Raw genomic sequence first — 25,416 nt, 5'->3', positions numbered from 1 at the left:
GTTAAGGTCGTATCTGCCAGGCATCTCCACTGTCGTATTACTATCGTGTAATACTTTGAAAATGCACCCGTGTTGCACGTATTACCAGTGTTTTCTTTTTATTGCTGAATCAGATTTCATTGTATGGATGAATCACAATTTGTTTACCCTTTTAAGAGTTGATAGACATTTGGTTTGCTTCCAGATTTAGACCTGGCACTACCTGCTAGGCCTGTTGAACATCAATAATTTCACAGAACACCAACATCAGGCAAGGCTACCCTGTGACCACGATGAATCCGGACAAAAATAAGACAACTCCATAATTAGGTCTGAACCCAGACATAAATAAGAACTTTGTCTAAACCACTAAAATGGCAAAACACCCTCCTATCCTGGCTAATAGGAGGGCTGCTGCCTCTTGACCAATCCCAGCTCAAGCCTCACTTCACTCCTTCCTCCTAGATCACACTCACTGAATTATCCAATTAAAGTATACTTCTTCCTGACAGCATCCAATCCAGATCAAAGCCTCCTTCCTGACCCTCCCCAGCTTTACCCAACACAAGCCCAAATCCTGTAATAAATCCTTCCCAGCACATCACCGGGACGCCTGCAGTTCCTCACTGTGAGCTGCTCCGTCCCTGCACTTGCTCAGCTGCAGGTGTGTTCTAGACTTCTGCTGGAGAGCGCTGAGACTGGAAACAATATATAAACAGACCGGTTGAAAATCCTCACTTCCACTCTTGTCGCCATACATCCTACTTCTCACCCCAATTCTTGTTACTAATTTCTTGGGAATTCTTCCATTTATTTTTTAAACACAAATGCAAGTAAGTACTATGGTATAACTTGTATCCCCCTTCCTTCCTCTTACAAGGCGCTATTTACCTGACTTTTGTCCCCTATTCTGGAAATCTCTATCAGATTAGAGGGGACAGCTCATTCTGTTTTTTATTTTTAACATGTGAAATCTGAACATTGGAAAGATTTATGGAATGAAATAATCTGATTTGGCACTAACAGAGTTTGGAGGCTCATCTTCCAGACATTTATTTTTAACCTCTCTGAATACCCTCTGCTCTACTGATATCAACACTTACTTCTGAAGCCAACGAGCTGTCTGCTTATAAATACTGAGTCAACCAGCAAATCACATTTAATTAGACTTTGAATTAGACTTTGTTCATTTGGGTCGTTGTTGTTGTTTAATTGTAGTAAAATACATATAATGTAAAATTTACCATCTTAACTGTTACTTGGGGTGCGATTCAGTCGTGTTAAGTACATTCACATTCTTGTGCATCCATTCTCCAGAACTCTTTTTATCTTGCAAAACTGAAACCCATTATTTTTATTTTTAAACCATTTTATAGTTTACACGCAGTAAAATTAACCCTTTTTTAGTGCAGAGTCCTACGGGTTGTGACAACACAATCATGTAACCACCACCACAATCATGATGTAGGACAATTCTGTCACTCCCCCATATCCCCTCGTGCCCTTTTGTGTATTCACTCCTCCCTGGTCTGGCAGCCACTAATATGTTTTCTGTCCCCATAGTTTTATCTAGTCCAGAATATCATATACGTAGAGTCATACGTGCATTCTTTTCTTATAGCGGCCATGTTGCATACTGTGAATGTGTCATTGTTTATTGAACTCATCCCCTGCAGATGGACATGTAGGTTGTTTCTAGTCTCTTGCTGTTAATCACAGTAGTCTAAAGAACAGCCCTGTAGATATGTCATTTTGGATGTGTGCAAGTGTCACTGTTGCAAAACTACCCAGACTTGGGAGTGCTAAGTCAAAGGGAAAATGCATTTGTTTTTGATAGGTTGTCCTCCAAGGGGATTGGAAAGTTTTGGGAAATGTGTTATTTTTCTATTTTTCCTGTATATACAGACCTTTAATCCTGAGTTCTGCCAACAGTGTGATCCACTAGATAGAAGTCAGCTATGTCAGTTACCCTTTTGATGTCATGGATCTGAATATTGCCTTTCTCTGTGTCTGTTTTTCTTTTATATAACTCCTCGGATAGGTAAAAATTTACTAAATGTGCTTGAAGACTCGCAAGTGTCTTTGAGACGATGTCATCTTAACCCTGTTTGTTGTCATAGCACATATCTTCCCTGCCTAGTTCAGTTCTCAGAATTTACATTCTCATAGAAGCTATATTTTGATGCAAAGTTGAGAAGCCAGTGGTATTCATACCTTTTTGAAAGCATCAGAAGCTGTGTTTCAAATGAGTTCTCCCATCTGACCCCTTCCCAAGTCTCTGAGGCTGTGGTTCTCAAACTCGCACACTCATCAGAATCACCCGGAGACAGAGATGGGCCCCACTGCCAGAGTTCCTGATTCAGTGGATCTGGGGTGGAGCCCATGACTTTGCATTTCTAAGAAGATCTCAGGGGATGCTGCTGATGCTGGTCTGGGGACCATACTTTGTAAACCACTATTCTGGGCACCTAGGAGCGCTTGAGAACACCAATGAAAACAGCTGGTTTAGAGGATGAACACCCTGAAAATTGCTACAGAAGATTTCTGTTAAGGGCATTCTTTTGCATATATGTGTATGTGTGTATGTATATATTTGCAGAAATACCAGTATCTTCTGATTGTTTCTCTTTGTTTTGTGATTCTTCTAAAGCCCATCTCAGTAATTAGTGCGACGCAGAGAACCTGATGCCACCTCTCCGGATTGTCCCAAGCCGTTTACTTTCCCAGCTGCATTGTGGATTGAAGCCTCCAGCCTCTGTGCAAACCAAGATTTGCCTAACAATGGCTCGTCCAAGTTCAAGTAGGTCTTCGCAGCCTGCCCTCTCATCTCCAGTGGAATTTGAAATACCTGGAAGTTCCTGCCCTGTGAGGGGGAATGTCAGTATTGAAGTGGGTACGGGCAGGATGGTGGAGAAAGTCGCTCTGTCCTGTTGTCCTTAGGGAAGCCCTTTCTAGGACAGGGTCAGAATTATCTCTCAGTAGCCAAGTTAAGTCCATTTAAGACATTCTGTTGCTTCTTCAGAATGTTTGCATTGAAGCTTTTCACACACGATTTGTATTTTAAACCCCTCACCTCTCGGCAGGGCAGGAAAGCTAGTGATCGTGCTGTGGGTACTATGGGGTTAAATTTTCTACTAGACAGAAATGATTTGTATCTCTACCTGACAAAAACCTGCAAGTCAACTCTGACCTACGCATCTATTCATCAGTAGGATGACAGAGTTTACATTTGAGGTAGAAAAGACCTTTAGGGTAAAGTTCTATGGGTGAACTTTAGGTCCGTAAGGATGTTTGTAGGTTTTGAATCCAGGAGTCACGTAAATAGTTCCTAGAAAAGTACTGATGTATTTTCTTATTAAGCATCTTGTTCTTTCAGGAGATTAGATCAGATTACAACCTCTAACCCACCCAGACTGGGTTTCTTTTTCTGAATTCTTCCTGGTTGGACAGCTTTCGTGGGCCCTGCTTTTCACGCTGGTCTGTCTCTGAAAGGGGTGCGAATTCAGGCAGAGCGCTAGTGCGGTTGGCAGGCCGCCGGGCTGGTTACACGCAGGGGCACCGTGTGCCTAGACCGTCTTCATCCCTTTGAGCTTGTGCTGCTGAAAGCATGGTCCCAGAGCTCCAGGACCGAGCGGGAGAGGGGGCCGGAGCCTCTGCATCTTCTGTTTCTGAGGCTCTGCTTTTATTCTTTGTTTATTCTTGCCAGTCGTCAGGGAGGAAGGGAGGGGGAGGAGAGGTTTGGAGCCCCTTTTGAGATGCTCTGTCCTGGGCTAGCCGTAGAGGCAGCTCTGAGCTTACAAGGGGGAGGAGGTCCCCGCCCTGCCTGGAGGAGCCATCAGGTATGAGAAACTGGTAAGATGCACATCACCAGCCTAGGGTGCGCAATGACGTCGCCTTCCGTTTAACGTTCACTTTGTTGTCTGTGAGCCCCCATCCCACTGTCTTCCTTCCCTTCCTCCTTCGCCTGTTCCACGTCTCGGGGCGCTCGATCAGTCCGAGGGTTGATGAGCCTCGGTTGCCATTCCTCTCGAGGGAGACCAGAGAGCCTGTTCCAGCAGCCAAGCAGCCTGCTTCCACTGCAGGTTGAGCACAGGTTGGCCACTCCTGGAAGATACCTGTGCCCGGCAGACCCTGCCCTGGTGGCCCAGGCCAGCCGCAGGCCGCGCTGGTCCACACTCGCTTCTCCGGGTAGGGGCACTGGAGGAAGTCTCTTCCCCCGCAGCTTATGCTCGGCTCTGCGGCACTGCTTAGGCCTGGCCTGCGGGGCCGTGGCGTTTCCTCATCCCAGGCACGAGGGCCACAGAGCCGCGGCGCCTGGGAGAGAGAGCGTTGCTCTCGGCCTCATCTCTGCCGCCCGGAGAAACGACGGCAGTTCCAAGCCTGGCGATGGATGACATTTCGTTTCAGGACCAAAGTCCACCTTTGGCGGCGATGCTCATCGAGTGCTTGGTGCGGCGCCTGGGCACCGTGAGCCCTCACGGCAGGAGGGCTGCTGCCCCTGTTGGTCTGAGGTCAGGCAGGAGGATGCCTGGAGGTGCAGGGTTAGGCCTTGCATCCTGGAGCGCAAGCCACAGGCTGTGACCACGACTCCCTGCTGTCGTGTTATTCTCTGTGTTCAGTTCCCTTCCGTTACCCCAAGTCTCTGGGGACGTCTTTTTGTAAAGACCAGCTCTGACTCGAGCTGTAAAGGAGAAGGTCATGCGTCCAGATTGGGACAGAGCGTTTATTCACAGAGGAGGGGCCCTCACCTTCACCCCGGTGGTGATGCCGAGCGAAGCTGGGATTAGCAAGATCCTCAAGGGAAGTGAATTTGGAAAGGAAGGGAATGCTTGGGGTCCCGCGGGCCTGAGGTCAGTCCTCACACACACACAAGCTTGTTTTTACTTTTAAGAAGGAAGGTGCATCCCCGTCCATTAGCGTTTTCTTAAATTTTTTAATTAATTAATTAATTTATTTATTTTGCGGTACGCGGGCCTCTCACTGTTGTGGCCTCTCCCGTTGCAGAGCACAGGCTCCGGACGCGCAGGCTCAGCGGCCATGGCTCACGGGCCCAGCCGCTCCGCGGCATGTGGGATCTTCCCGGACCGGGGCACGAACCCGTGTCCCCTGCATCAGCAGGCGGGCTCTCAAACACTGCGCCACCAGGGAAGCCCCCATTAGCGTTTTTTAATCCTCATAGTAGCCACCCTTTACGGAAGGCACTATTGTGCACGTGAAACAGCCAAGGAAACCCAGGATAGCAGAGGGTCAGTCATTCACATAAGATCTCTATTGCGGGAGATGGGGTGGGATGCAGGGCCAGTGCTGTGCGCCCCAAGCCCCTATCTCTTTCTTAAGACGTTGAACACTCACACATCAGGTGCCTGGGGGCGTCTTCATGGTACGAGAATGATTTTCATTTGCTCATCTTAAAGTATAATTTCACGCAAGGTCAAGTTTCAAAATACAGGCAGTTGATTTGGGATGTAAATGTCCAAATGGTGCACTGAATTGACCAAGATTTTATTCCCTCTTTAGGTATGGCTGACTTCCGGAAGTGTTTTGCAAAAGCCAAGCACATAGTCATCATTTCAGGGGCTGGCGTCAGTGCTGAGAGTGGGGTACCAACTTTCAGAGGAGTGGGAGGTTATTGGAGAAGATGGAAAGCTCAGGTTAGTCATGTCTCCACAACAGCGAGAGGCTCTTCTGCATGAAGCCATAATGGTGTTTGACTCGCAACCTATACCTACTCCTGACACCCAGAGAGGAAAGTTTTGAAATTTACCATGACCCTTTTGTCCCATTTGTTTTGGCATCGACACACGGTCCGTGTGATTAAGATCTCACATTTAAGCAAAGCAGCCTCTTTCCTTTCTTTCTAGGCATGCATTGACTGCACTTATTCAGATAACAATTGGGTTTCTTCCAGTAACTAAAGTGGAACCAGAAAACTTTGGTTAGCATAATTCATTACTTTTCTATCGATGTTGAAATTAAGAATTACACATTTTTAAAAAGTTTCTCTGAACTTTTCATGTGAAAAACAGTGTTGAATTGTTAAAGGCTTAGGCCTTGATGCTCAAAACTTTACATGAAGGTCATTAGGATGTAAGTTCTCTGGGGGCATGCAGTTTTTTTAATTCAGTTTTTATTGAGGTATAATATATTGGGAAAAACCCAAACTTTTTGGCCAGCCCCATACATGCAATAAAATTCGCCAATATAAGTGTACAATTCAGTGAGTTTTAATAAATGTATACAGTGGTGCAGCCACCACCAGGATCACGGTGTGGAACATTTCTGTGCCCCAGAATATTCCCTCAAGGCCCCTGTAGGCAGTGTCCTCCCCTCCCCCTGGCCCAGGAAATCCCTAGTTTTGGAGGGCAGGGAAATGTGCCTGTTTTCTTCATCGCTCTATCCCCAGCTCCCAGAACTCTGGCACATGTAGACGCTTAGTAGATTTCTGTTGGTCGAAAGAAGGCAATCATGAGTAATTACTTCAATGCATGACTTCCAAATTTCATAGGTAGTTTCTTACCGAGGGAAGGGTTAATGAATCTGCCCTTCCTTCCCCGATTGAATGTCTCAGGCTGGCACATGTTTAGGATGTCTTGTCACCTCTCTGCTGCCCTCCGGGCGAGTCTGGGGATCATCACCTTAAAGGTGAGGGAGGGGAGAAAGGAGAGCAGAGGGCCGTTAGGGTCCCACAAGAAGGAGCAGCTGCGGAGGGCAGTCCCTGGGTCTGAGAAGCAGGGCGGGGTGGGGGCGGACGGGGGTGCTCAGCGGGCATCAGGAGGGCCTTCCAGAGGGGTGGTCGGTGGTGTCAAAGCAGCTCAGGGTCTGTGGGGACCCAAAGAAGTCAGTCGACGGTTTGAGTCCACCTGTGTTCCAGGGCTGCAGCTTCATGCGCTGCCTGTGGCCGCTTTGGGCCACCGGAGGTCTAAGTGGGGACAGGAAGGAAGGAGGTACAGGGTTGATGTAGGTGATGGTCCACTCCTCTGATGCAGGCTGACTTTACCGCCAGGTCGAAGGGTGACCTTCATAGTAAAATACATAATCCCAACCCCGCCTCAATCCATCTATGGAACATTTCAGTCATTGCCAAGGGTTCCCCTCCCCCGAGCTTCCAGCCCCAGACAGCTGCGGACCACACTGCTCTTCCACCGTCGATGAGACTTGCCTCTCCTAGAAGAGGAATCGCACTTTAAAAATATGTATTTTATATATATCCTGTTACTATAATGTATATACTATTTTTTATATGTGTAGTTGTGTGTGTGTGTGTGTGTGTGTGTGTGTGTGTGTGTGTGTACCTATCATTATAGTTATAAAAACCGAGTTTTTCAGCTATGGCCATTATACCTCAGTTGGGCATTTTGCACTTTACTTTTCTTCCTGGATAAATGAGCTTGGCATCCTGTAATGTGGAGCTCCATGGAAAACTGGATTCCAGACTCAATTACCTTCCCGCCTGTTACTCGACTTGACGTTCGTAACTTACTCGAGTGGAAGATGAGACAGGTTGCAGTCTCCCTGCGTCATCACTGGGGAGGTTGAACCGATTTCTCCAAGGTCCCTCGTGAGCCCCAGGCCCCGCCCTGTGGCTGCCACGCCACATGTACCTACACGGACGTGTCGCTGTGGGCACCTCCCGAAGCTACCACTCCGCTTAGAACAAAGGGGCCCTGGGAGTGTCCCGCCGGCTGCAGCAGCCCTGCCGCCCGGCTTCTGGAGCATCAGAGCTTCTTTCCCTCCCTGACCCCTGCCTCCTTTCTGCCCCCCAGGACCTGGCCACCCCTCAGGCCTTTGCCCGAAACCCATCCCAGGTGTGGGAGTTCTACCACTACCGGCGGGAGGTGGTGCAGAGCAAGGAGCCCAACGCCGCTCATCTGGCCATCGCTGAGTGTGAGGCCCGGCTGGGCAGGCAGGGCCGACGGGTCACGGTCATCACGCAGAACATCGACGAGCTGCACCGCAAGGCTGGCACCAAGAACCTTCTGGAAATCCATGGTGAGGGACCCTCGGTCTTCCGTGGGAGGGGGGAACCAGACCTGAAAACGCATGTGCTGCCATGTCCCAGCTGGGCCCACTGCATCTTAACAAGACCCCAGGTGTCTGGAATGTGGACCACCCTGCCTGGAGAAGCCCCGCCTGCTCTGCTATGTGCTCTCCCCTCCCTGGGTGTCCTGTTGAGGGGCCTTATGTTCCCAGACAGCCCCCCAAGCTGGGCTGAGGGAAGCAGGAGGCTTGGGCCATTGAACCGCTGTGGCTTCAGCAGGATCCAGCTCCGGAAAGGCCTGGCATCCCCGGGGGAACCATTTACTCTCCCTGTGTCCCCGATCGGCAGTGTCCGCCGAGGCTGTGCTTCTGCTCAGCCCTCGAGCCTTTAGGGAGCTTCCAGCTCAGTGACCTTCGCTGCAATGAGCCCAGCAGGTCTCTGACACCGCGGAGCTTGTCTTGGGTCCCTCTGGCTTCCCTTCTCTGCGCTTAATGACACCCTCCTCTTTCCTCTTCTTAATCCTCTCCCCGTTTTGCTCTCACCGAAAATCTAATCAGTTCATTCATACAAGAGCATAAATGGGTATGCAGGAATTTCTTCCCAAGGGCATTCAATAGTCTACAAAAGTTCAATCCCAAGAAACGCATTTCAAATTGTGGAATTTCCAGAAGCAGTGACCCAGTGGGGCTCCAGGCTCCCCCTAGCTTAGCTGTCTCCTCAGAAAATAAGTCTCTGGATGGCCTTGCTTGGATCTCATACCTCCCCTTTGACCAACACTGCTGCTAGAAGGATAGGCTGCTACGATGGGACCAGTCTGGAACTCGTGCCCAAGCTCGTATCTGGGGATGTGACTGACAGCTCCGTCAGCTTGGCCTGGGATAGAGGAGAGGTGGCTCCCCAAAGAAGGAGTCCTGGCCAGAATGGAACAGTGTGTGTCCACCGCAGTGTGACGTGCTCAACACTGGGCGTGGGGTGACTATTTAGTGAATTGAGATCACCTTTTATTGGTTAAGCTCAATAAGTCATTGCTAGTTTTAACAGTTATTTTCTTCGTTTGTTAGTTGATTATTTATTGAGCTGCTTTTGTAGAAAAGATTCAAGCTTTATTAAGTCAAAATTAAGATTCTGTAAAGCACGTCCCAAGCTATTGAGCCTTTATCAGTCATACACTTAGTAAATCCTGCCCTTAGGGTTAGATTGGCTTCTTCTGCCCAACTGACTACTTCAGTTCCACCCGAACATCAGGGCAATCAGAGAGCTCCTTAGTCACGCAGTGAGTTATTTCATCCGCCTCTCTCTCCTACAGGTTATGCAGTCCAGGAGGGCAGCTGTTCTGGCTTCTTCAGTAGTACTGCATGCCTTTATTATGTTCCCCGTGATGCCTGGGGTAGGCCCATTTGTTAAAACGATGTATAAAAACGAAATTATTTCGTACCCTTTTAGACGTGGAGACAATTGCGCCTGATTATACTAAATTCCAGTCTTGTTTAACTTCTGTTTTTCAGGTAGCTTATTTAAAACTCGATGTACCTCTTGTGGAGTTGTGGCTGAGAATTACAAGAGTCCAATTTGTCCAGCTTTATCAGGAAAAGGGTAATTATACTGCACTACAGAATAGACATGTGTCGTTTTGTCTTAAGTTGAATATAAATGCGAAGAAATTGAACATTCATCTAAGATGCCCGTGGATATTTATGCGAAATAAAACTGGGTACAGTACAGCTATATGATAAAAGAAGTATTTTGTTCACAATTTACAATGTTACGTGAAAACGATGGAATCTAACTCTATACAGTACGATCCCAACTTTGTATTTAAACACACACACACACACACACACACACACACACACACACACCATGTTGATGTATCTTTATATAGATAAAAAGTCCAGAAGAAAATACAACAAAATATTAACAGGAGTGGTAAGATTATGGACAATTTTGATTTCTTCTTTATATATATCTTTCTGAATTTTCCAACATTTCTATGATGAACATTTACTATTATTATAATTAGGGCAAAAAATTAAGAGTAGACTCAGAATATTGAGAAAAATTCTACCTGGCAATTTTAAATCAGTATAAATTATCCATGTAACTTATTAACATAATGTCATTGCAGATGATTCCAACTAGGATGACATATACCATGCAAATCATGAAACTCTCCTTAGCACAACAAGTACTCCACCCACTCCCCACATACAAATTCCCTCTCCTGAGGTAGAACCAGTGGTAATCAACTGTTTGGTGTCCATCCTCCTAGTACCCTTCTAAGTCAGTGTGTATTCATTAGGAGTTTTGTACCATATACTGCCAGGCAAAGAGGCAGTCTCATTGGGTTATCTTATTTCATTGTTCTTCGATTACACCAGTGACGTTCTTTCTTTTCTGATACTATTTACTTCAGGGCTCCAGAACCTGAAACTCAAGATGCCAGAATCCCAGTGGAGAAACTTCCCCGGTGGGTAAAAATCTTTGATCTGTATTTGGTGTTCCAGATTGCAAAAAAAAGAAAATTAGGAGTCAAAATCCAAGTTCACTTGGTGAGATGCCTCTTAAATGTGCAAATGCCGAAACCAGCCCTGATCTATGAGGCCAAGGGCGAAAGGACAAAAGGTGAACCAAGCCAGGCTTCAGAGAAGTGCTTCTGTCCCGTCCCTTTCTCCTGTGTGTTATGGCGGGATCATTTCAGGTGTGAAAGTTTCAGCAGCTGTTATATGGTAGACACTTAGCAGGGTATACGAAGCGTAGAGGCTGGCATCCCGGGACTAACTGGTCCATAAGCCTCGGCTGCTACCCTCTCTGTCCTCCTCCTAATCTTCAGAGTTACAATCCAGGGTCACGGAGGCAGGAGGAGGTCTTGCAAAGGTGAAGTTATAGGGCCAAATAGAATTTTTGTAGAGTAACAACAACAAAAAACTTGTGAGTTTTTCAAAACTAGACATTAAAATAGCGCTTCCAAAAGTGTTTCTTAGAGTACTAGATCCATGTGAAGTTATAGGCATTACTTGAAAAAAAAGATGTCGTGTGCTCAAATAAATATGGAAGCGCTAGATTGAACGAAGTTAAAGTATGTTTCCTTTACTGCAGGACTAGTCAGAGCACTGAATATGTGAAAGTACACTGTTACTCTCTAAAAAGCGATTATGTTAGTATTTCCCTGGTTGACTTAACCTTTTTTATTTTTCTTAATGAGGGTTTCCATTACTAAATTCAAAGTTTTGCTCTAAAAGAATGTTTTCATTACTAAATTTTGAAGTTTTGATCTGAAAGTTTTGATCTAAAAGAATCTTGAGTAGGAGATTAATATGCTGAAAATGGTGTTTGGGGGAGATTATTTTAGAAGGTAAATTATAAGATGACCTGGGGTAGTAGCGAGTGAAAGATGAGAGATTTTTAGGAATTGACGCTGGAGAACTTGGCTAGAGACAGGGCAAGAGAGAGGTGAATCTGAGAGAAGAAAGAAGGAGGTCACTGATGAAATTAGCAAGCAGTTGACGTGTTAGAGGCAAACTTCAGCCCAGTACATTCCTCCTGGGCCTGGCTGTCCGTGAGCACGACCGTGCCCATGACCGTGGGGAAGCGGCTGGGGAAGAGACAGCTGTTTAGAAGGAGAAGGGCGAGCCTGGCTGAAACGCCGCCACCAGCACGTCAACCCAGTGCATCCAGACAGAATAGAAACTTCATAAGGGCAGGTAGAACTACACCTTCAGGACAAGCTCATGTGGGCTGGAGGGAAGGGATGGGGGATAGGAAGGCTCAGAGTGACCTACCTGGACAGCCTGGCCCTGGTGTAGCTCCTGGCTGTCCCCGATCCACTTGGGCAGACCTTCCTGAGAGCAGGTCTTGGGGTTGGCTTAAGGATGACACTCTTCCAGGTGTGAAGAGGCAGCATGCGGGGGCCTGCTGCGACCTCACGTGGTGTGGTTTGGAGAAAACCTGGACCCTGCCATCCTGGAGGAGGCTGGCAGGGAGCTGGCCCTCTGTGACTTGTGTCTCGTGGTAGGTCATGCCCGTCCCTGATCCTCGGGATGCTCTGAAACACCAGGCGGGGGGATGGGGTGGGGGTTGCTTCCTCCCTCCCTCCCCCTCTTTTCCTTCCTCCCTCTTCCCCTCCTTCTCCCTCTCTCCCCCTCCGCCCTCCCTTCCTTTTCTTAAGGGTGTGTTGAGAGTGGGGGGGGGGTGCCCTACAGAAAAACTAAGAAACGGTGAATAAGATACGATCTCAAAATATGAAACTAGGGAAGACCATGTCTGGGGCTTCTCAAAGCCTTTCCCCCCAGAAGAGAAATAATGCAAAGAGCATGTTATTGGTTCTGATTTTGAAAGTAACACATGCTCGTTATTAAATTTGAGAAAATACAAAAAAGTATAAAATTATAAAGAAGACATTAGAGATCACCAATAATTCCACAATCCAAAAATAGTCACTGTTAGCATTTTGGTGTGATCTCTTCTAGACCAGAGGGGAGCAAACTATGATGTACATTGTCTTGTGAACAAAGCTGTATTGGAGCATAGCCATACCCTTCCTTCTATGTATTGCCTGTGGCTGCTGTCACACTATAATAGCAGAGTTGAGTCTTTGTGACAGAGACTGCATGGCCTGCAAAGCCTAAAAAATTTACTATCTGGCCCTTTACACAGAGTTGACCCCCCCTGGTCTAGACCTTTGCTTATGCAGATGTAGACATATTCAAATTCAAAAGTGGGTTCATACTGTATGTCCTGCTTGGAAGCTGCTTTATTCACATAGCAGTTCACTTAGCCTATTTCATGTCCGTACGTCCAAATCCACATCATCTTTTAACAGGCTGCGTGGTGGTGTTCCTTTGTATGGATGTAAAAGGACATAGTTAACCAATCCTCCACTGTTGGACACTTAGGCTGTTTCAGATTTTGATATTTTAAAACAATGCTATGATGAATGTCCTTAGATGTAACTCTTAGCAGGCTCTTCAAGTTATTTCCTGAGGGCAGATTTCCTGGAAGTGGAATTAATGGGACAAAGGGCATGCACATTTCACATTCTCCTAAGGCATCTCTAAAAGCAGAAGCGGCCTCAGGGGTGCGTGTTCATTCAGCCGGTGTTTCTTGAGTGCGTCCCACTGTTGAATCTAGTATCAATGTGCTCGATAGACGGTTACGCAAGGAAAGCTGGCTTGTAAAACTTGGTCTGGTCTCCCTGCTCTTGTAAAGAATGTTTATAAATATATATTTGTAGAGAAAAACCTGAAAGAATATACATCAGAATGTGAGCAGTGATAATCTTGGTAGCAGTAGGATTATGAATGACGTGTATGTGTTTTCTCTTTGTATTTTCTAACTTAAAAGGAACCTGGATTATTTGCATCTCTTCAAAGGGCAGAAGCAAAACTAAAACGAACCCCCTTTGGGTGACGATCGAGTCATTTCTTTGCCATTCTCTCCGTGTGTGCAGCTCTCGTCTTCGTATCGCGTGTCCTTCCCAAATTCTAGGGGTCAGCCAGAGGGGCGCCTCCTGCGTCCCTGTTTGTCCCTCAGACGCTCTCCACTTATCCCATCCAGCTTAGCTGTCCTCACACCCGCCACCACAAACTGGCCCAGGTTTCTGGTAGGTTTTCTGAAAAGCTGTTTCCTCTCCACGGTGTGGTCATTTGTCCGTTTCCGTTTGTTTGCTCTGTAGGTGGGAACTTCCTCGGTGGTCTACCCCGCCGCCATGTTTGCCCCCGAGGTGTCTGCCCGGGGGGTACCGGTGGCCGAATTTAACATAGAAGCCACCGTTGCAGCGAACAGATTCAGGTACCGGGATCACCAGGGTGGGAATGCACGCTATTGAGCGGGTTTGGACGTGCTCATCCAAGCAGATTTTACTACTATTCTAATTTAAAAACACGGAGTTTGTGTTTTCTTATTTGGCCTATAGTTGCTTTGATGGAAGAAAACAAAGTATTAAACCTAGATGAAGGTAGCTGTGTCTTTTTACGGGAAGTTTGCCATAGGGCTTTTGGTTTTCACATTTTGAAAGTTCTTCCTTGATTCTTCAGACTTGACTTTTATTTGTATTTTTAAGCTAGATTTAGTAATGGCGTTTAGAGGTAGGTCAGCCGAAGACTCGGCACATCAGCCCAGGAGATACCCATGCGGAACTGCGTCACCCACTCTTCTCACCGTGGGGCTCCCTGGGCAAATTCCCCTTTGGTCTCACTGTCAAGAATATTTGTACTTGTGGCCATATTGTGATACTGATCCTGTTTCCCAAATTTGTGTGCAAAGTGTAGATTATCGCAGTATTCATTTGTCGTCTCATTCTAGGTTCCATTTTATGTCTTCACCTTTGTTTTGCTTTTTTTCACCCCTGCTTTTCTCTCTTCATTTTTAATGTACTTTATATATTCTTGTCAGTCTGTTTAATTCCTTTCCAGAATAAGGTAGACTATAAACTAATAAATAAATATGAATAAATAAAAGAAAACTTCACTGAAGCTTCTTGTCACTACTTTAGTCAGTGGTTTTTACCTCAGGTTTTAAAAATCTGATGACCCAGGAGATTCTGGTGTAATTGGTGTGAGGTGTAGCCTGAGCCCCATGACTTTTATAAGCTTTCTAGGTAATTCTAATGTGCAGCCAGGATGAGAACCAATGCTCTTTTTCATTGGAGTAAAATCGTGTCACAGACAGTGTGGAAACACTCAGATATAATCCTCTTCAGGTGAGTGAGCTGACTTTCTTCCTAGACTTCTCCAGGTCTTTTTAGTCAGCTACAGCCTATGTGCTTAGACCGTAGTTCTTCATTTGTGTATAACAGGTGGGAACTAGGAAGGCGCCTTTTAAGTTTATTTATTTATTTTATTTATTTTTGGCTGTGTTGGGTCTTCGTTGTTGTACGCAGTCTTTCTCTAATTGTGTCGACGGGCTTCTCATTGAGGTGGCCTCTCCCGTTGTGGAGCACAGGCTCCAGGCACACAGGCTTCAGCAGCTGTGGCACGCGGGCTCAGCAGTTGTGGCTCACGGGCTCCAGAGCGCGGGCTCAGCAGCCGTGGCACACGGCCTAGCCACTCCGCGGCATGTGGGATCCTCCCGGACCAGGGCTCGAACCCGTGTCCCCTGCACTGGCAGGTGGACTCCCAACCACTGCGCCACCAGGGAAGCCCCAGGAAGGCACCTTTTAAAACATTGCCTTCTGTGTGAAACTTATACTCTGAAAATGACAGAATGCTGCTGGAAGAAATACAGAAGACCTAAGTATATGGAAGGACAAAGCTGAAAAGAGTCCAGAAAATAAACCTCATGTTTATAGTCAATTGATTTTTGAAAAGGGTATGAAGACAAATCAGAAAGGGAAAGAAGAATCTTTTTAACAAATGGTGCTGGAACAGCTGGATAGCCACCTGCAAAAGAATGAAATTGGACCCCTTAATTACACCATAAACAAAAGTGGATCACAGACCTAAATGTAAGAGCTAAAACTATAAATTTCTTAAAATATAGGAGTAAATCTTTGTGACCTTAAGTTAGTCAAAGCCTCCTTGATATGACATCAAAAGCACAAGTAGCATAAGAAAAATGGATAAATTGAACTTCATCAAAGTTAAAGCTTCTGTGCTTCAATGGACACCACCACTAAAATGAGAAAGACAGTCCACAGAGTGGGAGAAAATATTGGCAAGTCTAATATTTTAAAGGAACTGGTATCCAGAATATATAAAGAACTCTCACAACTCAATAATGAAAAGACGAATAACCCAATTAAAAAGTGGGCCAAAGATTTGAACAGACACTTCTCCAGATATATATATACATGGTCAATAGGCATATTGAAAAGATGCTGAGCACCATTAATCATTAGGGAAATGCAAATTAAAACCACAACCAGATACCACTTAACCACTAGCATGGCTATAATTTAAAGAATGGAGAATCACAAGTGTTGGTGAAGAAACTGGACCCCTCATACATCGCTGGTGGGAATGTAAAATGATTCAGCTGCTTTGGAAAAGAGTATGGTGGTTCCTCAAAAGAGTACATACACAGTTGACATATAACCCAGCATTCTACTCCTAGGTATGTAGTGAAGAGAAATGAAAATATATGTCTACACAAAAATGTGTACATGAATGTTTATAATAGCATGGATCATAATAAAAGATGGAAACAACCCACATGTCCTTTAACTGATGAATGGATAAACAAAACTTGTTATCTATACAGTGGAACGTTATTCAGCCATAAAAAGAATGAGGTACTGATACATGCTACAACATGGATGACGCTTGAAAACATTGTATTTAGTGAAAGAAGCCAGGCACACAAGATCACATATTGTATGATTCTGTTTTGTACGAAATATCCGGAATAGGCAAATCAGCAGAGACGGAAGGTAGATTAGTGGTTGTCTAGGGTTGGGGTAGGGAGGAATGGGGAGTAACTAACTGCTAATGGGTACAGGTTTACTTTGGGATGATGAAAATGTTCTAAAGTTGCTTGTGATGATGGTTGTACAGTTCTGTGAATATACTAAAAAACCTGTTAAATTATACCTTTTAAATGAGTGGATTGTATGTGAATTACATCTCAATAAAGTTGTTCTATTAAAAAAGTTATTGTCTTCTAACCTATCCACTAAAATATTGGTACATTGGCACTTACGTGTAGCACCTGGGCCACTTAGCATCATCAAAAGTAACATCGCAGCCAGGTAACCCAAGCCTCTTGTCTGCTTGGAAGAGCATCAGAACGCTCCCAGGTGGGGACAGGGTAAATTTTCTGAAGCAGGAAGTGTGGTTCATCCCCAAATTCTATTTTTATTCTAATGTGGCTTATTTTCAGTCAGTTGATCTCCAGCTCATCTCTAATAAGTGTACAGAAAAGTACACGTCATTGTAGAAAAGTAAAATGCAGATAGGGAAAAAGAAGAAAATAAAACTCGAGTGTTTCCACAGCCCAAGATAAGAGTTGGCCTCTGCCTTTCACGCTCAGGACTGACCGGCAAGGACTGGGCATCCATTGTGTTGGTCTTCACGTGAAAGGAAATGGAACTTGGTGGTTTTCCATGCAAGTTAAGAGGAGATTCTTGGCACGTACTAATGATATCACTTCATAAGTTGGGCCTCCTCAAGCCGCAGACCTGCTGCAGCTGCTACTCTTCTTCAACCAAAATTCTTCAGCTTCACGTCCTGAAAACCTGCCGTGTCTCTGTTTAGACAAACAGGCTACTTGCTAGTCAGAGACTTGGATCGGATTTGGACAGCACCGACCACAAGAACCACGAGAACAGATGCCCGTGGGCTGCTTTGGGAGCCGAGACCCTCTGCGCCACGGAGTCTGGGAATTTTCCCGGATGAGTATAACTGACCAGTGAAGCCAGCAATGCTTTTGTCTAGGCGTCACCAAAGCTGACATTTAGAAGAGGCCTGGGTGATCATCTTCTCATCCTACTCAGTGTTTCAAATGGGGAACCAAGCCCAGGGTGATTAAGAGGCTTGTTTAAACACGCAGCTCAACAAAAGCAGAAATTTCTCACATCTTATGTGTAACAGATGTTGGCTGAACTTTAGTTAGGTCAAGGGGTGAGCAAACTGCTGCCTGTAGGCCAAATGCACCCACCATGTTTTTTGTAAATAAAGTTTTATTGGAACCTAGCCACCGCCACATGTTCCTGTATTGTCTGTGGCTGCTGTTGAACTTCAACAGCGGAAGTGAGGAGTTGCAGCAGAGACTGTCAGGCCTGCAAAGGTGAAAATATTTACTCTCTGGCTCTTTACAGAAAGCAAATTGCCAACCCCTGCTCTAGGTTAATAAGAAAAATGAAAATTGGAATGGTATCTCCTTTTAACCTGATTTTCTTCGTTATCTAAATAGATAGTGGGAATGCTGCCTCTGTTTTAAACCTGGAGTCACAAGACTCCTTCGACCTTGTACAAGTTGTTTGGATTCTTTGCCCCAATTCTAATTTAGAGACCAAGTCGTGTAGAATTTACCTCCCACTGAAATGTATTAATATTTTCAAGGTGTTAATTTAATTAGTTCCAGTTTTTTTTTTTTGTTTTTTTTCCCTGTCCCAGATGGTTGTCTTAGATGATTTCTGAAAAACCGTTACACTAGGCATTTTCAGATTTAGGCTTCAAGCTGTTACTCATTCCCAGAGGTCCTTGGCAAGTAAGGGTCTGCGTGCATTTGTTGAGGCAGAAGTGGGATTTGTGCTCCCGAGGCACTGGTGTGCAGGGCTCTCCAAGCACCCTGGCCCTCCACGCCCTGCGACCACCTGTTGTTCCTCTTTGCATTTCTCTAAACTTTGGAATTTAGTCAAAGCCCATAATTGTTTATTTAGCACCTACTATGTACTAGGCACTGCTCTGGGTGCTTAGGATAGGATATATTAGTAAACGATACACAAACCCTACCATGTGAAGATGGCATTCTAGCGGTGGAGGCAAACAGTACACAATAGGGATAATAAATGCGCAGATTCTGTGGCCTGTGACAAGTGGGGATTAGGCCGTGGGAAAAGCAAAGGTAGAGCTGGGGGCAGCAGGTGGGTCGCAGGACTCAGTGGGTGGGTGGGGGGAGCCTCACTGAGAAGAGGCCTGAGCAGACTTGGAGGAGGGGAAGGAGTTAGCTAAAGAGGTGTCTGGGCTAAGAGCTTTCCAGATGCCGGGACCAGCTGGAGCAAAGGCCTCAAGGGGAAAGCAAGCCTGGGCGGTTTGAGGGGCAGCAGGGAGGCCAGCATGCTTGGAGAGGAAGGAGCGGGGAGGCGCTCCAGGAGAGGTAGAGGGGTCAGTACGGCGAGGAAGTGACCTGTGTGCTGGGCAAGTGCTCCCAGAAGAAGCTCACTGCAGGTGGAGTTGAGAAGTCTCAGGAATTCTTAGCTAGAAGATGGCTTTATCGCTTGTCTTATTTACGTATTTACTCCTCAAGAGTATAAAGAGGTTAGTTCTTTTAATTTACAGCTGATCACGTTTGATAGGGAAGGCCCGTGCCCTCCCAGGCAAAGGGGCCCTGTGGTCTGTTAACCAAAAAAGTCACTTAAAGCAAGAATATAATAAAAAAGGACACATAAGTATTTCATTTTCATTTAAAGCATAAATGTGCATTCATCTGCCTTTTTTTTTTCTGATAGAGCCAAAGGCCTTTTCGTTAGTGGGAATCTACTGACTGGAGCTCAACTTTCTTGCATAAATCATATTCATAATCCTCCTGGTGTTCCCCAAATTTCCCTGAAGAGAAAAATCACCTGAGCCTTTATTTTATAAAACAAAACAGATAACCAAGAAAATCAGACCCCAAGGCCCCGGTCTGGACTTCCTGAGTCAGAATAGCCAGGGCAAGAGGGCTGTTTATTTGTATATTTAACGAGTGACCTAGGTGATTCTTATCATCAGGAAATCTTGGAAAACACTGGAATACAACTCCTGGTTTAGATATTTTTCTGTTTATTTGTGTTTTTGGGGGGCCACGCTGCGAGGCTTGCAGGAACTTAGTTCCCCCACCAGGGGTTGAACCCACGCCCTCGGCAGTGAAAGCACAGCGTCCTAACCACTGGACCACCAGGGAATTCCCTGTTTTTTCTTTTTTTAAGTGGAGAAAGAGCATACAAAAAAACTTTGAAGCATTTCCCCCTCATCTTGTCCACCTACATCTAATTTGACAGAATTGTTTTTAATAACATGTTATGTCTTTCCAAAGCATTCAGCTAATTTTCCTAGAAATAATCCTCTTTTAATAGCTATATTTTTGCATTAATTAAATTTTTAATTAAATTGGATCATTACATTAACCAATAAAAGTGGCATGAACATATTCTGGGCGAAACACAGTGGTCTTGGTTATCCTACAATGGGAGGGATGAGGGGAGAGGCACCGGGCTGCTAGAACAGGGGTCTTCAAACACCTTTGTTCTTGTACCCCGTTTACACTTTTTGTTTTGTTTTGTTTTTTGCGGCACGTGGGCCTCTCACTGCCGTGGCCTCTCCCGTTGCGGAGCACAGGCTCCGGACGCGCAGGCTCAGTGGCCATGGTTCACGGGCCCAGCCGCTCTGCGGCATGTGGGTTTTTCCCAGACCGGGGCACGAACCCGTGTCCCCTGCATCGGCAGGCGGACTCTCAACCACTGCGCCACCAGGAAGCTCCCCCGTTTACATGTTTAAACTTGACATCTAAAATTTATCAAAATCATTGGAAAAGATGTGATTCCGAATTACTGGAAATAAAATACCGACATTTAAAAATAAAACTGCCATTATCCTAAACTGCCATTTAAATGTATCCAGTCAAATCGAAATGTCACAACTGCTTGATACCCACATCATCCATTTACAGAATAAATATACAAGCCCTTTTTAACAATGAGAACCTTCACATTTTTTCTTTTTCTCTTTGAACTGGTATTCCCTTCCTACTAATACCGTAGAAATTTATATTAATGTATTTTTATGCTTGAAAATCTTTTGTTGACTATCCTATTATATTCTGCTGTAAAATATATGAGTTACTGAACTATTTTCAAGTTCTTTAAAACTTAAAAATTGTTCCATTGAAAAATTCTTGTAGATGGAATTATCACTGCAGTAATTTATAGTACTAAGTTGTTGAAAGCAACAAATGATACATTTTGATTAATAATTCCATAAAAGTAAAACTATGGGAAATGCATCTCTTAATAGATGCATGGGGCATGAGTTTTTTTGAATTAGTTCGGGTATCCATGGCTGAGTATTACGCATTGTTAGAAGGAGACGGAGTTCATGTTGTTGTAGCCCAGTCGGCCTGTGGTCACAGGAAACCTGTATTCTGAGAAGATCAGGTTTCCTGACCCCCTGCAGTGAGCAAGACCCCAGAGGAGCCGCGGGGCATGTCCCCAAACAAAGGAAAAGATGGAGTTGTTATAGGATTTGGAAGGAGGGTTGAGTTCAGGTAAAGTTTAAATGAAGCAGTTTTTGATAGACTCAGCAACTAGCAGGGCTGTGGGTGTGGAGAGGGGTCAGATCTTCTCTGGCTGCAAAGTGGCCGCAAGGTCCTGTTTCCTTGAAGGTAGATATGGAACCCTGGTCCCAGACATCCCTTACCTGGAGCTCTGCACCTGGGTTGGAAGTAAGGCTGCTTCTCGGAGGCTTAGGTCCTCCAGATGCAGGATATTTCATTCTTTACTGCCGTCATACTGGTAGTGTATGATTTTAGAGGACAGAATGCCTACTCAGTGAGTAACAAAGCAGTGGTCGCTCAAAGAAGGGAGTTGTTATGATACTGTGCAGCTTGTCCTGGGGGAAAAAAATTGTGTTTCTTACTAGCTTTGCAGCTGGCTGTATCTGTGTCTCTAATTCCAGTCTGAGGGATGGCAGGGAAGATTTTTACTGGCCGAGCTGAATGTTACCTTTTCAATGTCCAATGTCAATTGTAATTCTTTGTTTTTGCTTTTTTAAAAAAATATTTATTTATTTGGTTGCACCGGGCCTTAGTTGCAGCAGGTGGGCTCCTTAGTTGTGGCACATGGGCTCCTTAGTTGTGGCAGGCGGGCTCCTTAGTTGCAGCTTGTGGGCTCCTTAGTTGCAGCATGCATGTGGGATTTAGTTCCCTGATGAGGGATCGAACCCAGGCCCCATGAATTGGGAGCGCAGGGTCTTATCCACCGTGCCACCAGGGAAGTCCCAGTTTTTGCTTTTTATAGATGAAAGTACTGAGAAACCTGGGCCTCATAAACCCTGGGCGTGAAAGGAATTTCATTATGGCATCGCCACTCAGATTTTGGACCTCCTTCCAAGTTATACGCTGAAATACCCATAGTAATCTTGAATCACGTTTAGTGATCTGTTCATTGACAATTCTATAAGACCCTCTTTCAATTTTACTGAAAGCAAGGATGAAACGGCCCTGCTTGCATGTGTTACCCGGTCTTTAGAAACCGTTTGTTTTCTCAGATCCACACCGATATTTCAGACATCCTTTTCTTTTCACGTTCTGGGATAAGGCGCCATTGTAAGGTTTGGGATGGGTGAGGTGAGCTGCAGCTTGCTTTGGTAAATAGGGAGGAGGGTGAATGTGGAAAGGGGCACAAGGAAGAACATGTGGAAGCTGAGGCTCTCCGTGCCTGGCTGTGCTTCTTGGAAAGTCCTCAAGGGACTGTGCTGGGCGGAGCTTTTTAGTGGCCAGTGTTCCACATGCTGCCAGTGGTAGAAGGATCAGAGAGGCCATTTGGTCGGGGATGTCTGTTCGTGGCACAGAGAACAGAGTATTCAAGGGCTAAGGCATTCAGGATTTGTGTTGTATCAAGAATAAGTAAGATGACCAAATGCTTTTTTCATTTTTAACTGTGCTCAGTTGATTTTCTTACTAGCGATACACTAGAATTAGTTGGGTATTTCCCCCTGTCCTAAGTGTCTTCCCTTGAAGGAAGCAGAAGTCGTTGGTTTTTCTTCTTTTCTCTCCCTCCTCTTTCTTGATCTTTCTCTTTTTCCTACTTTCTGACTGCAAGTCAGGGCTAGTCGCGAGTTCCAGTGGACGGCTGCGGAGGCCTGTGGCCTCAGGTAAAGTCCTTACGGTCCACATGGTGCACGAGGCTCTTTTTTTCTTGTCCTTATTACCTGTCAGTAAGATTTTGTAAAACTTACAATATGTCAGTTATGAGTTTGGCAAAGCAATCACAAAATACAACCATGTCTCCCCTTCTTCCTTAAAAGAAAATCCTTATTTATAGCACCTAAATTCTAAGCAATTGCTTTCCCAAATTCCCTTGGTGACAGGGGCCAACCCATAGTGAAGTGTCTGCATTTGGAGTTTTCAGAAACTAGATGAAAGAACTGGGCACAGAAACGCGTAAGACCGCATTTGAGAGAATGTGAATTTTACTCTGGTTGTAACTAAGAAAGTTGACTTGCTGAAGCAGAATGTTCATCTTGCTCCTAACTCTGCTGTGTTCGTCCTGCTATTTCAGGTTTCATTTCCAGGGGCCATGTGGGACGACGCTTCCTGAAGCCCTTGCGCCTCATGAAACTGAAACTGTTTCTTAATTGCCCTGAGGAAGGAAGAAATCACAGTGCATCTATAAGTACCAGGCCACCAACAGGAGAAACAGTCTTGTGGATGGTGAGCTGAATACTGAAAGGTCTGAATGTATCTTCTGGAATCCAAACTGCTGATAAGTGATGGGACTTAGAGGAAGTAGTAGTAAACGTGTTTAGAAGGAGAAGTCACAGAACTTCTCAAGTCAATTCACGTTATCTGGTTTGAACTAAACATAAGATACCTCTGATGTGTTTGGTTGGTTACCGGGAGGGAAACAACTTTGTAATTAGATTGTCTAAAGAAAGTAATTTTTTTTTTTGCTATTTGGGTAGAGGGTAAAACCCTGGTATTTCTGATTTTTGTGCAAGGTTTGGTGGAAAATAAAATCCCTCTCTACAGCAGGTAATTGACTGTATAAAGGTGTTACCCCAAGAGATATCTTCGTTGGGGACTTTCTCTTGTCAATGTTTATCTTGTTTGGCTGCCTAACCTCAGTTCCAGGGGGATAGCTTTCAACAAGAATTCAGGCAAGGAAGGAAGAGAAATTAGCAGTAAGGTAGAAAATCAGGATGAGAAAAAAGAATAATGCAAATATATGGACTCCAAGGACAAACACAGCTGCCTAAAATTTAGCACTGGGCTTCCGAGCGGACAAGGAGGAAAGGGAGAGGTGATGGTTGGTCGTTCCTCCATATTATAAACACAGAAGGACATTCCTCACTATCATCAACACACGCTTCCCCCGACGCTGAATTTTGAAGGGAGTTTTTCCCGTGGGACTTGAAAGTTTTATGCTCATACTACCTCTGCGTGAAGTAGGAAGAATACAGCCCTCTCCTCAAGTCCCACCATCTAATGCAGCTCCCAGGGATGCCTGCTGCCGGCAAGGCAAGCATCAGAGGCCTGACGGAGGAGCGGCCTTCAGTAAACAGCGCATGAAGGTCGTACATAACTAGCTCCCTTGGATCAGGTGGGCTCCCTGGGTGATTATGCAGCTGGGCCATATCATCCCCACCCACCCCTTACAAAATTGCATTTAATATTACACCCTTGGCGTTTGTAGAAGTAGATGACAAGACGCTGGGACATAAAACTTTGTACTGCATTTGCAAGTCATGCCTTTTAATAAATCCCAAGTATCCTTTGCATGGGCAAGAGGGGTGCCCATAACCCACGGGGAGTCTGAAAGATCAGCCAGGCACCCTGAGGGCTCCCGTCATATGCTTTTACGTGGGTGGGTCAAAGCACGCACGCTGACGGGACTTGTAATACTTATAATGCAGGTTTTGTACATAAAATACCATCATTCACTTCTAGTAGGTTTGTTGCAGGGCTTCTCAAAAGTGTACTGTATACAATTCCCTAGTGTTAGCAGTGATGGAAGTCAGAACACTGTTTCAGGGAGTCGGACTATATTTTTAATTCGTAATTTCTATCTGACCAAGATCCAGATATTTCAGAACTGTTCTTTGCAACTCCCTTCCTACTAGGTTGTTGGTACCAGTAGCTGTTTTTGTTTCTGTTTTGTCAATTTTGTTCATGTTTTGGTCTTGTTTTTTAACTAGGAATTGCTTCCAAATCAGAGCAGAGGAAAAGCGAATTGAAAATACTCCACAATTTATGTGAGGTAGGATTATTCAATTCAATTCAATATTTACTGAACATCTGCCGTATGACAGACATTAGAAGTACAGTGCTTAGAGAGAGATGGACCATCCCTCAAGGAGTCCACAAAGACTTGGGGTGGGACAATTGTCATACGAACTGGTAAACAGCGTGGAAGCTATAGTTACAGAAATTTGTTCAAGATTCAGAGAATGCAATTAGAGATGAGCAGAGTGGGGATGGGGTCGATCTTAAGGTGCTTGGAAGTCTTTAAGAGGAAGTCAGCCTGGGTGGGAGTTTTTGAAGGTATAAATAGGAGTTCCAAGGGCAGAGTGTGTATCACTAGAGCCTGTCCAAATGCAAGGTAAATATGAAATAGCTTGGTTTGTTCAGAGAAAGATGAATCTTTTGCTATCGTATAATGGGTGAGAGAAGATAAACACAAAGGTCATGAAGGGCCACGTGTTCTAGGAAATGAAATAAGTATACTTGGGGCGGGGGCGGGGGCATAAATATACACAGTACGGGGGGTTGCGTCACTAAGTGACGGTAGGATGGGCAGACACCGTGCAAGGTCCTGGGGTTACAGCAGGGAACCGGGGACGGGGGTCCCCGCTCTCAGTGAGCTCCCGTTCTAACGGGAGAGCCAGACAACAAGCTGTTAAGGCGAGGAGTCAGTGATGGACACAGAACAGGCAGTGGCCGAGGGCTGGTGGTCAGGGATGCCCGTGAGAGGGCGGCCGAGGTCGCCACGCCCACGTTTGGTGCTGAGGATCGATTTAAATCCGAGTCTGTCGACCTTGTTTCTCGTCGGCGACAACAGGGCTGAAAGGCACGGGGTCCTGCCGCTATAGCGCACTTCTTCCTTTTGA

General features: G+C 45.4%; 1 protein-coding gene across 2 annotated transcripts in view; it reads left to right on the top strand.

Annotated features, from left to right (window-relative positions):
* Positions 1-23,389, top strand: part of SIRT5 (sirtuin 5) — a 28,392-nt gene extending 5,003 nt beyond the window's left edge. The window contains exons 2-10 of one of the 2 annotated variants that reach the window (XM_082847185.1): positions 2,630-2,779; positions 5,497-5,630; positions 7,743-7,968; positions 9,264-9,344; positions 9,463-9,550; positions 10,371-10,424; positions 11,842-11,965; positions 13,629-13,744; positions 22,869-23,389. In XM_082847185.1, the coding sequence (XP_082703311.1) occupies positions 2,665-2,779; positions 5,497-5,630; positions 7,743-7,968; positions 9,264-9,344; positions 9,463-9,550; positions 10,371-10,424; positions 11,842-11,965; positions 13,629-13,744; positions 22,869-22,944 (1,014 nt within the window). In that variant the 5' untranslated portion in view covers positions 2,630-2,664 and the 3' untranslated portion in view covers positions 22,945-23,389. Of the gene's footprint in view, positions 1-1,503; positions 2,780-5,496; positions 5,631-7,742; positions 7,969-9,263; positions 9,345-9,462; positions 9,551-10,370; positions 10,425-11,841; positions 11,966-13,628; positions 13,745-22,868 lie in introns of those variants that run through there. The other variant, XM_082847186.1, reaches the window with a different exon arrangement.
* The last annotated feature ends 2,027 nt before the right edge of the window (positions 23,390-25,416 follow it).

This window comes from Leucopleurus acutus, assembly GCF_964270905.1.
Source record: "Leucopleurus acutus genome assembly, chromosome: 10".
NCBI classification, from domain to species: Eukaryota; Metazoa; Chordata; class Mammalia; order Artiodactyla; family Delphinidae; genus Leucopleurus; species Leucopleurus acutus.
This window is presented reverse-complemented; position numbering and strand designations above follow the sequence as displayed.